Source organism: Syngnathus typhle, linkage group LG22 (genome assembly GCF_033458585.1).
Source record: "Syngnathus typhle isolate RoL2023-S1 ecotype Sweden linkage group LG22, RoL_Styp_1.0, whole genome shotgun sequence".
Lineage (NCBI taxonomy): Eukaryota > Metazoa > Chordata > Actinopteri > Syngnathiformes > Syngnathidae > Syngnathus > Syngnathus typhle.
Window position 1 is genome coordinate 3,247,828 of NC_083759.1, and position 13,673 is coordinate 3,261,500.

Consider the following 13,673-nt stretch of genomic DNA (forward strand, 5'->3'; position numbering starts at 1 on the left):
TGAATTCGATACAACCTGGAGCATTGAGGTACTGGAAAAAGATTATTATGTTTGCCTCTTTGTGGTTGTCATGCTTCCGAAACAGTTGTGTAGATAACAACATAACTACATGCTGGCTAAGTGAGCGGAACACTTGAAAAGTTCAGCAATATAATTACAGGAGGTGGAGAACAGATAAAAATATCAACAATTTATATCGAGGAAAAAAATAAAATCTTAAGGATGACGTTGTTCACTTTAGGCTCGAAAATACCATAATTGGATAATTGATGGGAAGGGCCGAAAAGTTGCACAAACTTTCAGTTCGAAACGAAAACAATATATACCGTATTTTCCGGATTATAAGGCGCACCTTCAATGAATGGCCCATTTTAAAACTTTGTTCATATATTATAAGGCCCATAGAATAAATAATTCAACGTTGCACAAACGTTAATGCAATCGCAATATAGTAACACTCGAAATAGTGAAAACAATAACAATATATCAATAACTCAACGTTGCTCAAACGTTAATATCACACAACACACAAAATAAACACGTAAAGCTTACTTTAATAAGTTAGTCCTCATCCATGATCCATATATAAAGCGCACTGGATTACAAGGCGCACTGTTGGCTTTTGAGAAAATCGGAGGTTTTTAGGTGCGCCTTATAGTGCGGAAAATACGGTACTCACAATACTTGCTTAAATTGTATTCCTTTCATAAGTTTTGATACTTGGAAGAATCTGACTGACCATCAAACTCTCAGCCTCCATGTAATTATTTTTTCCCTTATTTTTTCTGGTGCTAAATGAAAGACACTGAATCGGACTGTACCACTACAGCACTTTTCATCCTTGCAAATTTTTTTACACAAAAAAAATAGTATTCTCCTTAAAATTTATACATCAACTCTAAATGTCTCCAAACACGTTTCCATACATGTTAGACCAACCCGTGTATTCTTTGCGTACATGTGCAGCTGCAGAACCGTATAAGGAGCCCACTGTTCTTTTAGACGGACACGTTCTGAGCCGGAGTCTGTAAATAATCCATGGAATGTCTGTAATTAGTTCAGTAATCATAAGCTCAAGGAAATCTGCAGGAAAGCAGACTTTATCGTTGTGTGAAAGTCTTCAGTGCGCACGTCTCCGCCACTCGACTTGATTCTAAACGAGTGAAGCGAAACACAAAAAAGACGGAGAAATGATCATCAATTGATATTTCCCATATCTTCTCTCAGCAGGTTGGGGTACTATAAATCAAATATGTTCCTCAAGCATTCCCTGTGTTCCCTCACCTGACCCGACATAGCATCTCCATCTTGTCAACCTGCAAAATACCGTGAGATTTAACGAGATGGATTTAGTAGATCAGCAAAAAATGTCTGGCGTGGAATGACGGGACGACGGTGCTTTTCGCACTTTCTAAATTTGTGTTACACCGCCTTGAAAGTGTTTGTTGTGACTCAGCAACGGGGGAAAATTCACACATCAACCCAAAAATGCCTCAGTTGCCTCCACTGGGAGGCTGAAGGGGACCCATCGGAGGAGTGTCCATTATCAAGCTATTCCATCTGCCCTCGGTGTTGAGAGCTTCTCCAAGGTGCACAACAGCCGGTTGGCTCGGACGGAGAAAGGACTCCATTCTTCTCTCCGAGCTTTGGTTTCTGTGCTCCTTTTGTCCTGCGTACCCGATGGAGGATTGCAAATGGGTCCGAGGGAACCCGATACTTTTCACGTTTCTCATCACCCCTGCCTGTCAGGACTTGTTGGATTGAATCCCACAGGTGCAATGGCACCAAAAGTTTTGCATCCAGTTCTTCTATCAGATGGGCTGCTAAGTGCCAGTTAAGCACATTTGCAGAAAGCACCTCCATCCACATTCTCCAATGCTGACTGGCCCACATAGCATGGCACAAGGTTGTGGAAGACTTTGGCACTTGGAAGTGGAAAGCTGGCTTGTCACAGTTCGAATGCCCACATCAGTCACTCCTGCGAGGCTCATGCAGACGTTGGAACTTTGCTTCTTCTCCGTCATTTCTTTCCTGGCTCGGACAAATGAAGCATTTTGACCTCAACTATTCAAAGAGATTCGAATCAAAGGCGCTTTGCACTGACAAGATCTTTCGTGGTAGCAAGACTGGATGTAATATGGCATCCAATGACATGGTGGTTGCAAATAACCTTTAAGATCAAGATGTCATGATTTTGGTTTTGATCATGTGCATTTAGTTCTAATTACCTTCTTTCTGTACCGTATTTTCCGCACTATAAGGCGCACCTAAAAACCTCAAATTTTCTCAAAACAGTGCGCCTTATAATCAGGTGCGCGTTAGAGTTATATATTGAGTTTTTAGTTTTGTTTTTAAGCCTGATTTTGCATCTGCAAATTTCAAATCAATTTCCGCTTATATCCGACATCACCCCACACACACGCGCGCAACACAAAAGTTGAGTTATTTCCATCTTGGCCTCATGCACAACATGTGGCTTGTGGAGGGGGTTTGCTAGTGGTGTGAAAATGTGTCTGCAGCAGCTATCCCTAATATTTCGCACCTTTGTGCGGAGACTGAGGAGGTTGCCGAGTTTGTGGTCAAAAAAACGCAAAGGACTTCCTCCGGCTTGGCTGACGAGGTTGTCGGCGTCACTTATTGCAAACTCATTTTGGCCTTCAGTTGTTCATTCATGAACTTCCACTCACTTTTGAAATAAATCGTTTTTTCTATGTTTGACCTTATTGATGATCGGGTCAGACCTCTGTGCTGTGCTGACGTCTGCAGTGGTGATGTAACATAATACAAGGTAATGGCCAGATGGGATGGAGGAGTCGCTGGATCAGCCTAACAGTAGCAGCGTCCTCACAGCAGGAAATGAAAAGCCTTTTCTTCTTCCTCCACTCTCTCCGTCATCTTTCATCTGTTTCCAGTTGACTTAAATGCACTGTGATTGTGTCCGTGGGGGGGGGGGGGGGCTTACTGCTTTTTGTTGGATGGAGGCTAGAGAGCAGATTTTTCGAAGCAATTGTGAAGTTGGTGACTCAGTATTCTTTGCTGATGTTTTATTATGATGACATTCTGTTAAAAATAAAATTGACAATATTCAGATATTTGCAGGTTGACTTAGGGTGATGATTATTATTTTTTTTTTACAAGTGCCTGTTGAGAAATAAGATACTGGACAAAATTCTGGCAGGTTCCACATCCTCAGAATATCTTCCCTTCTCAAAGTTGTTGTTCTCAGCCCTAAATGGAGTTTGGTGAGGAAAAAAAGGCCTCACCATTGTTTTTTTTTTCTCCCCCATATAATCAGAGTTTCAGAAAATGCAAATAGGCTACCACATGGAAACATGATCAGGTCTAACAACTTGATGCAACAACCAAGTCACTGTAGACCAGTTCCAGAGCTCAGACGTCTCTTTTCTAACATTTATGCATTTTTTCTTTCAATGCACACTCATCATTTTGGTGTTATCACATCTTTTAGACCCAAATAAGAACAGGTAAGGCCGAAAAAAAAAAATCCAGGTTTATTTTCAGCAACTTCATATTATCTGAGTGTCAAATTCTGTATATTCAGGTGGTGTCCCTTCATGTGCAAAGGTGGTGGTGGTATTTGGTGGTGGTCCTCCTCTTAACACAACACACAGGCAGTTTGAGGTCAGTCCGGTAGCTCCGCAGTCCGTCCACTTCTTTGTGAGAATTAGAGACGCTAAATAAGACTTCTGTTCCATTCATCAGCACTTTGGTCCAACACTTCAAGGCTGATCGTTCGTTGACGAGAGGGCGGGGGGGGTCTTTTTAAAGGAATATCAAAGAACCTTGGCGGTAATTGGGTGGGTCTTTCGCAACTCGGCTCTGTCATTATTTAAGGTGTTTGGGTGTGTGGACCGGAAGGTTGCAAAATAGTACACTCTTTTTAAATTCTCGCCATCAAGCAAAAAATATGGGGCATGATTTGCAAATTTTTTTTCAGATAAATTTAGTTTTGATTTATGTTTTTTTTTATTTTTGCAAAACTGTCACTATTACAACCTTGATTGCATGTAAAGCTTTTTGGGAAAAAAAATATTTTCCGTGACAACAGATTGTGTTCGACTTTCAAGGTTACACAGGCATGATAAAGTTCAAGGGTCTCTTCTCTCTTCTATTGAAGCCTTAAATGGTGCAAAAGTAAACACACCTGTGTGAGAACTGCAGCGGCCATTACGGATCCCTTGGACGGCACTTGTGACAATGAACTTGCAATAGTTTGACCTTGGCCATCCCGAAGCACAAGATCAGTCTTGTCGAACGTGCTCACCTGGTTCGCTGAAGTTAAAGTGCAGAAGTGGATGTTAAATTCCTCATGTGGCCTTCATCACCTCGAGACTTGACGATGCAATTCTATCTGGGTCTTACCAACACGACTTCAACAAAAAAAAGCATACAACACCATCATGAGACTTTTAACTATTTATTATCTTGAAGTACGTTACAAAATAATCATGAATTAAAAAAAAAAAACAGCATCGGAGCATTTTTACAACTAAACATGTTTACAGACAAGCAAAACTAATTGTACAAAAATAATGATAATATAGATAAACAAAACCCACACCCCTCCCTCCCTCCCCCCAAAATAAAAATGGTAACAAATACAACATCCTCACCTCAGTGTGCAAACCGTTTATACAGATGGATCGGTGCCCTTTTGTACGGCAACAAATCCCGATAAATTATTTAAATAGCATTTATCTACACACGCTCATTGACCTCTTACAAACTGCTAAGAACAAAACAACAATAATTTATCTGCTAAAAACAGCACTGGACAGATACGATAAAGCAAAAATATTCTTGAATTAAAAAGAAGAAGAAGAAATCTCCCATTTTACTGGCATTCTTGCTGGGGTCGTTTTGGGAGCTGGTTGTTTTTCACTTTACAATTCTTTCAAGGAAAAATAAATGTTTGTTGATCAACTACATGAGGTAATATTTGTACATCATTTAATTAGTCTCGCTACATGCTAAATAGTTGTATCAAAACCAAAACAGAATTATTTGCGAATTTGGATTTGATAAGAGCAACACATCCAGTTTCTGAAACCTGATGACTCCTAATTTTCTTAGTTTATCAGATAGATTTTGTACTTTTTCAAAGTATTTTTTTTTGCCTACACTGTAGGCAAGAGTCAATAAATTACATGTATTTACATCATACCAAATTCAAACCTCAAAAGATGAAAGTCTTGTTATTGACATGATGGAGGGAATGCAGACTATTTTTTCTTTTTTTTTTCTTTTTTTACAAGATGCTCATTTTACCTGAGAGTTGTTAAACAATTCAGGACCGACATAATTCCATTTTGCATATTGTACTGCGTTGATTTTTGGATAACATTTCTCCTTTTCTTGGGTTTTCATGGAGTCTTAGGCATGAACGCAAACACTACAACAGATTCCGAAAATGTTACTGCTGCCATCATCTGAGTCCTCCAAAAGTATCTGTGCAACCTGGTAAAGCAAATGGAATATATATATACTCAGTCTTTTCTTTGGGATGTCCATCTGGAGGGTGAGAAGGTGAGGAAGGCTGAAGAGAAAAAGCTGAGAGGATGTTTAAAAAAAAAAGAAAAAAAGTTTGGAAGTGCATAGTTGTCTACGGGGAGCTCGAGTCGCACAGAAATGAATGAGGTCTTTCAGAAAGTAAGGAGAGCTGGGACAGAAAGGTGCCGGTGTCCTACAGGCAAAGGTGGGAGGGAGGGGAATATTTTCCTTTTTCTCTCCAGCTTTCCCCACTCTCGCGGAAGGGTGGAGGAGAAGGGCACTCTGATCCTCAAACGGTACTCAGCCATTTGGTTTTGGGCCCAAAGCGGCTTCACGTTACCCCGAAGGCCGCCTACATGCCCTTGCACGCATTGCACAAGAAAGCATTGTGGAGATAATTCAGTCCCTGGATTTAATGAGAGAATAAAAAAATAGTTCATACTACTAAAAGGTGCATTCCTCAGAACATCTAGCGCTTTGCCTTTATCCATCTGTGAAAAGAAAGAAAGAAAAATGAAGTATGACTTGGAGGTTCCACTGAATAATTATAGGAGACCAAAGTCCTTACCTCTACACTCATACTTGAGGTCTGAGAAGTAAACCATCTCCTGGGAGAAGACAAAAAGACCTAGCCTGCCGCCGGCATATGTTTTGTCATAGATGCTACCAGAATCTGCCATGATCTTCTTTCCTTCGTACATGACAACCCTGAGTGGGAAGATGTTGGTGAGCAATGATCAAATCCATCCGACCTTCAATTTGTTCATCTGCCCACCTGATAAGGCCCGTTCTTGGTCTGTGGATCAGATGCCATCTGTAGGCGGTGTAATCTTTCCATCCGACATTCTTAGGGTCATGCCAGAGGGTGCGGACCTAAAGCAGGCAAAAATAATTATTGATCTTCTAATCCTCATGAAGACATCATCAGTCACGAGAATGAACACTCTACCTGTCCTGGGGTATTTCCGGTATGCCACAGGGCATTCCTGAGATGTTCTCCTGGGCCAGTGGTGGAATTGACCACTTTGATTGACAAGCCAGAGTAGCCTTGGGCTTTTGTGGGTTTGTTGGACCAGTAGGTCTGAGTGATCTGCTTCCACATGACCACATAGAACCTGGAGCTCGACTGGTAACCAAACACAAAGCCGGCATAGTCATCATCCCTCTCGGTGTTGATGAAGAAGGTCCCACTGAAGTCCACGGCATTGAACTCATGGTATCCTACAAAAAAAGACTCAAGTTAGAGAACATTTAATGAATCATAACAATATTTCGACTTACCAACGGCAATTCCAGGGTCACAGTTGACGGTTTGAACGAGTTCTTTACCCTGGTGACGAACCACCCAGTTGGGATCGATCTGGGAAGTGCCTTTAGGGTCTAGAGGAACCATTTGGAATTTGCGGAAATCTGTCTCGCTAATGTCAAAGTTCTCTGGACACACGTCGTAGATGTCTGGAACGTTGTCTTGGTCAAAATCGTCTTTACACGCATCTCCACGGCCATCACCTGCAAAAAGAAAACGATTGGGTATGCAGATTCGATGTCAATCCCCAATTTCATCGTCCTCACCATCTGAGTCAAGTTGGTCGGGATTATGTGCCAGTCTGCAATTGTCCTTATCATCCGGGATGCCGTCGTTGTCGTCGTCGTGGTCACACGCATCTCCTTTGCCGTCCTTGTCGTGATCAGCCTGATTAGAATTGGGGATGTACGGGCAGTTGTCCAGATTGTTCTGGTGTCCGTCCTCATCAATATCCTGGTTGCTGTCACACTTATCTCCCACACGATCATCATCTGAATCCACCTGAAATGGAAAATGATCGAATGAGAGATTAGGATAAAAAATATGTCTTCAAAATTTCTGCTTGAGGATAATTTGGGTAAATTGCGTTTTTACTCCATGTCTAGACTTGCCTTTTAAAATTCCTAAAAGTGGAAATTTTCAAGCACCCTTGTCCGTTGCATTCCTTCTTCCCAGTGTAGCATAGCACAGGTGCATTGAGCTATGATATCCCGCTGAGGGCCTCTTTTTTTTTTTAACATCAATGGCCCATTGAAAAGACCCCCGACTCCCACCACGCCCTTTTGAACGGATGTGCCCTTAAGCTCTACGTGACCATCTCGCTCTCTTTTTCCAAACTCTCACCCTGTCTGGCGTGTGAATCTCTCGCAATCCAAAGCATGCTGAGCTAAGACGAAAGAATTTTTATTGTTGTTGCTAGGTGAGCTGGAAGGAAAAGAGGAAGGAGGAGTCCACACATACCTGATCGGGATTATGTTCCAGAGGGCAGTTATCGCACATATCTCCCACCCCGTCCAAATCTGTGTCTCTCTGGTCCACGTTGTACACATAGGGACAGTTGTCCTTTTCGTTAAGTATACCTGGAGAATGAACAGAAAGCGTTATTCCGAAAATCCCGCTTGGATTAGACGTTCCTTACCGTCTCCATCTATGTCCACGGCGCAGGCGTCTCCTTCTCCGTTGGTGTCCGTGTCGGTTTGGTCGGGGTTGCTATTATAAGGGCAGTTGTCACAACGATCGCCGACGTCGTCGCGGTCGTAGTCGTACTGCCTCGGGTTGAAGATGAACGGACAGTTGTCCTGTGTGGGTGATAGAGATGTTTTTATGGCTATGTATTCAGGTGCAGGTTCTCGCCATCTGCCTTCAGACTGACTGAGTGCATCTATTTAGAAGGGAGGAGGTCCATGGAATGAAAAGGTGCTTTATTTTTAGGTCACTTGGAATTTGCGCACAGTCGAGTCCCTTCAGACTCGTACCTCGGTGATAGAATTTGAGTTTTTGGCCAAGGAAAACATTTGCTTTCCCCTCCGAGCCCCGCCTTCTATCCATTGCACATGAATGATGAACATAAAAACCGTAGTCAGTTGCGCCGCTACTCACTCTGTCATCAGGAATGCCATCGTTGTCATCATCGATGTCACAAGCATCTCCAATGCCGTCCTTATCGTAATCTTCTTGTCCGGAGTTGGGCAGGTTGGGGCAGTTGTCCTGGATTCACAGAACGATCAGCCACTTATGGAAAAATATGGTTTCCTAACTTTCGACTTACCTTTTTGCAGTGGTAGGTGGCATTCTCCACACAAACCAAGTCAGCATTGGGCCAACCGTCCAGATCGGTGTCTTCTCCACATATGTGTCCATTGCCAGCATAGCCTGGTTTGCACTCGCATCGGAACATCGGTTCCGAGAAATGCCCGAGGTAGTTACAGCGTGCGTGCTTGTTACAGTTGTGGCTTCCATCCAGGCATGGGTTTCGAGGAGAGCATACCTGTAAAAAAAGAGTCATGGTTGTAAAGTCGAAATCCACGTCCTGTTGATTTTTATTTTTTTTGTACGTACCTGTTTGGTAGCAGCAGCTTGCTCCACACCTTTACCGAATGGTTGAGGTCCTGAGTAACGCGGTGGGCAGGGAAGACAATTGTAGCCGGGATTTGTGTTCTCACAGCGGTGCACACCGTTGAACTCGAAGCAAGCATCGGGAACTTCCTTGCACTGTTTTGTTGATTGTTGAAATATAAGTGACAGCAGATGCAACCAGCTAACAAGTACCGTATTTTCCGCACTATAAGGCAAGTGCGCCTTATAGTCCGGTGCGCCTTATATATGGACTAATATGGATTTGTGGATGAGGACTAATTTATTAAAGTAAGCTATACATGTTTTTTGTGTGTTGTGTGATGCAATGTTGAGTTATTGATATATTGTTTCACTATTTCGAGTGTTACTATATTGTGATTGCATTAGCGTTTGAGCATTGTTGAGTTATTTAATCTATCCGCTTTATAATCCGGTGCGCTTTATATATGGACAAAGTTTTAAAATGGGCCATTCATTGAAGGTGCGCCTTATAATCCGGTGCGCCTTATAGTGCGGAAAATACGGTATTTGGTGAAATGTTTACCTCATCAAGGTCTTTACATTTGATTCCATTGCCGGTATAACCGACGGGACATTTTCCACACTTCCAGGAGCCGTCAGGGTAACTGGTGCACTTGGCCCCAGCGAAACAAGGATTTGATAGGCATCCATCTGGAAACAAAGCTCAACGTTGGGTACGTATAACTGGGTATGTTTTGGTCTAAAGATCCAGTTCCTCACCAATTGGACATGTTTGCTTGTTGCACGTCTGAGTTTCTTTCCCGTCACCAACGCAGTCTTTGCCGTTGTATTGTGGCGCGGGGTCATTGCATAGACGTTTACGAATTTGCGCTCCGCCTCCACATGTAACGGTGCACGTATCCCACGGCGACCAGGGTCCCCAGTTGCCGTTAACTGATGAACCCAAGGAAGAAAGGTTCGATTTGCTTTTGTTGTCGGAGAAATGAGCTTACAAGTACGAGGAGATTCGAAACCGACTCGGGCATGAAGACTTTTGACACTTTTCCGTTTGGCGACCTTCTCCCACGCAGTCCTTGCCTCCAAGTTGGGGGGTTGGGGAATTGCAGAGACGGATTCGAGTGATGACACCGGCCCCGCAGGTAACCGAGCACGAGGACCACGGTGACCAATGGCTCCAGCTTCCATCCTGCTTAACTGAGCATCCAAGAAAAAGCAGATATTAGAAAGCAAAGTTGGTATCGCATTTCGGGTCCAACTTACAGCGCTTATCACACTCCTGGAGGTAGCAATCCCGAGTCTGGACGGAGGTGCCCTCGCAGTTATTATTGATACGATCACAAGATCGTCCACGCTGCTGGATGCCCCGCCCACATGACACGGAACAATGGGTCCATTCAGACCACGGCGACCAGCCGTCCTCTGCATAGTCGCTCGCTGAGAAGGAGGGAGACGGCAAGACACAATGAAAGAGGTAGCAGAGAATGTGGCATCCCCCAACAGAACACCCTCAAGCTTAAATGAGCATAGAAAATCTAGTGGCCGAGATCCACATAAATGTTTATTCTGGTTTTTCGGCACAGGTATGACTAACATCATGTGGATGAGGTCTTTACCAAACGGTCAATTTTCTTTCCCCCCCCACTTGAAGCAATTTGGTTAAATTGCAGCCATCTCAACTTTAAGAATTCAAAGATGTTTTTGGAACACAAAGCAGCAATGTTCCAAACACATAAGTACCCCTTTTATTTTTTCCAACATGAGCGCACTTAAGTCATCTCTAAAATTAACATACTTGAACAGAAAGCTTTACATGTGGGGGAAATATTTGTGGTTTTTATATGGGAAATTACACAGAATTTCTTTAGGGAATGACTAGAGCTGTGTCTCGATGACTACCCCTTCCAGATTTTAGCTGACACAGCATTTATAGTACTGCAAGGCATGTTTGTGCAGCTGTAATTAAAATGTACAGTGGAGCCTATCATGGTTTGTTTGTATTTACCGAAATAAGTATAGGAAATAAATTGTTGCATTATTAAAAAAATAAAATAAAATTCTAAACGTTTGCTGAGGTATTTCAAATTATATTTATGATCCTTAAATTCGTTTTGAATATAAATATGGATGAAAAAATACTTACGTGTTCCACAGCGTGGGCAACACTCTCCATCTGGAACAGTTGCGTTAGCACACGGAATTAGGGGACATGAGATCTTGCGACACACTGTTGCCGAGTTCTGCAATAAAAACAATTGTTGGTTATGTTTTGCACCGCAAAGTTTTTTTTTTAAATGTCACGAAAGGGACAATGAAGTCTTGTTGCATAACCGAGTGATTATGACCCATTTCCGTGCAACAAAATCCTCTTGGAATAATTCCCCAAGTCTGGCATGCTAGAATAAAATCCAGGTGTGCGTCTGCAAATGTAGACCCCTGCTGGGACCAGTCCCTCTACTGGTGGGAAGGAAGCCAAACCCACTCATAAAAAGAAACTGGTTTAAGATGGCATACCTGACAAGTGCACTCGGTGCAGTCGTCGACGGTCCACTCGTCTCCATTTTTGTGCACGATGCCGTTGTGGATGCAGACTCCGCTATGAATGCCGATGCGAGTTTTAATCAGCTTGTTCTCATTTGTCTGTAAGAGAAACATATTGAATAAAAAGCACAATTAAAAGCTTATTTTGCTAATGTGTTTCCTGCTCACCAGTTTGCGGAGCTCAATGGACAGCTCCTTCACCACCACACCAAGACCCTTAAGCTCCTTGAACATGCTGACCAGGTCCTCACAGGAGAAGCCACAGACCATCTGCAGATCTTCAAGACAGGAAAAAAAAAAATCATGTTTCCTTCATTTTTAGTATCCACGTGAGAGATTCCTCACCTTTGGTTTTATGACCGGTGTACTCCGTCCTGATAGCTGAGGAGCCATTAAGATTCTCGATGATCATTGAATCTGGCGCTGGAGGTAGAGCAAAACCACAAGCGTGATGATTTATTTTCATTACACAGCTAAGGACACCCCGGGGAATCGTTTTTAATGCAGCCAAATATTATATTAGGGCAAATGATAGCGTTGAGTCTGACATAAAGAAGACAGGAGGCGAGAGGGAGGATAAACATACTGGTGATAAATTACTCACAACTCTGGCATCCCTTGTTGCGGAGGATGGCGTCCAAGCTTGTTCCAAAAACGAAGCGCACGTTTTGAAGGATCCCCTGCAAACACGAGAGTGGAAGTTAAGCTATCAAATGTTGCGCAACTGCATTCATCAATTTTTATTTATCAATCATTATAGTCTCGTTTGCATATTTATGGGACGCTTTTTTTTTTTTAGCCTACTTTTCATGCATGCATTATCACACGAGGATAAATTCCGTCCGTATGCGTATTTTTGCGCACTTGGAACACTTTTACGCACGTGGATAAGACAGCGCAAAAGTACATTTCTTAACTCTTTTCTCGTTTTTTAGTGTGTCGTATTCACCATGAACCGATCCTTCACGGCTCCTTTCCCGATCCTGAGTTGCGCACTTGCAGGCGTCTCCTGGGACAGGATGCTCTGGATCGGCGCGTCCAGCTCGGCGTTGTTGACCTCCTCGCATCCTGCGTAAAGTTGAGCCCGGTCCTCCTGCACAAACAGCGTGATGTTCTTCCAGTGGCCAGTGGCGAGATCCGCATCTTCGATGGAGACCAAATGCTGCTTCTTCTCGGTGGAGAAAACAATGTCCAAAGTATTCGCCTTCCCATTGGACACGATTTCAAATACTGGACCGGAACCGTCCTTCTTCTCTATGGTCAGGAGGCTACCCCGGGTGCGTTTGGCTTGCTTGAAGTTGAGCAGCAAGAGGAAGCCCCTCTCGGCGTGGATGGAGTCGATCAGGTCCCGGAGGGCGCGCTCGGGGACCGGGGGGATCAGGTCCGGGTTGAGGATCTTGTAGGCGGGGCTGTACGGATCGTCTCCTTTCACCTGATTCACTCCGTGGTTCTTCTTAGGGACTTGGACCAACTCGAACAAGTCGTACACGCTGTTGTCTTCTCCACTCTCTGTGATTGTATAATTTGAAATTGCGCTCAATATATTTATTATTTGCTTTTCTTTATAACAGGAAAAAAAACTCCTAACAAACATCAAGTAATAAATTTCAAGTTCAAATGGATCACCTGCTATTCTGGCCGCTTCACAAATCCAAAGCATCAATAACAAAAATATCCCCGTCAGCTTCATGATGAGACAACTTAACTACCTAGGACAAAAATAATCAAATAAAATGATAAATTTACTATCAAAGTTCATGCAAACACTGTTCTATCCAATCAAATATTAACTCACCTGTTTAGAAAAAATCCAAAGAATCGATAAAAATTAGAGGGGGAAATTACAAAAATAATAAAAATCCGGAAATAATCCTTAGGAATTGGTATGTAGGCCTAATATTTTGGGGGGAAATAAGACAAAAGGTCCACTGGACATCAGCAACATTGAAACATTTTATGGAGAAAAAAGAGCCCTGAATGTGATCAGTCGCAATAAAAAGCCCCTTATAAGCTGAAGGGGGACAAAGTGCTATTTAAATAGTTTAATGCCATTCCCAACAAGTGGCCTCGTCCAATCAGGGGTGAGAAAAGAAGGGTCGAGTTTATCATCCATCGGGGAGAGAGAGAGTGAGAGAGGGGGAGAGAGAGAGAGCTTCATTACAAATTCCCATAACTAAAAATGCTATTTAAGTGTTTTATCCATGTGTTTACATTATTGTGCCTGCAGTTGCACTCATTCAATTAATCTAAGTATGTGGTA

At 42.9% G+C, this 13,673-nt stretch overlaps 1 protein-coding gene across 1 annotated transcript; it reads right to left on the reverse strand.

Annotated features, from left to right (window-relative positions):
• Window positions 1-4,424: 4,424 nt before the first annotated feature.
• On the reverse strand, window positions 4,425-13,433 carry thbs1b (thrombospondin 1b). Its single transcript, XM_061270551.1, has 23 exons — window positions 13,209-13,433; window positions 13,040-13,122; window positions 12,363-12,922; window positions 12,018-12,093; window positions 11,759-11,836; window positions 11,582-11,691; window positions 11,387-11,512; window positions 11,016-11,112; window positions 10,136-10,309; window positions 9,893-10,069; window positions 9,635-9,808; window positions 9,438-9,565; window positions 8,876-9,028; window positions 8,586-8,804; window positions 8,417-8,524; window positions 7,956-8,115; window positions 7,778-7,896; window positions 7,084-7,318; window positions 6,793-7,020; window positions 6,461-6,732; window positions 6,287-6,384; window positions 6,080-6,219; window positions 4,425-6,002 (listed from the first exon to the last, which is right to left on the reverse strand). The coding sequence occupies exons 2-23, from the start codon at window positions 13,101-13,103 to the stop codon at window positions 5,995-5,997; spliced, it is 3,504 nt and encodes a 1,167-aa protein (XP_061126535.1). The 5' UTR covers window positions 13,104-13,122; window positions 13,209-13,433; the 3' UTR covers window positions 4,425-5,994.
• Window positions 13,434-13,673: the final 240 nt, after the last annotated feature.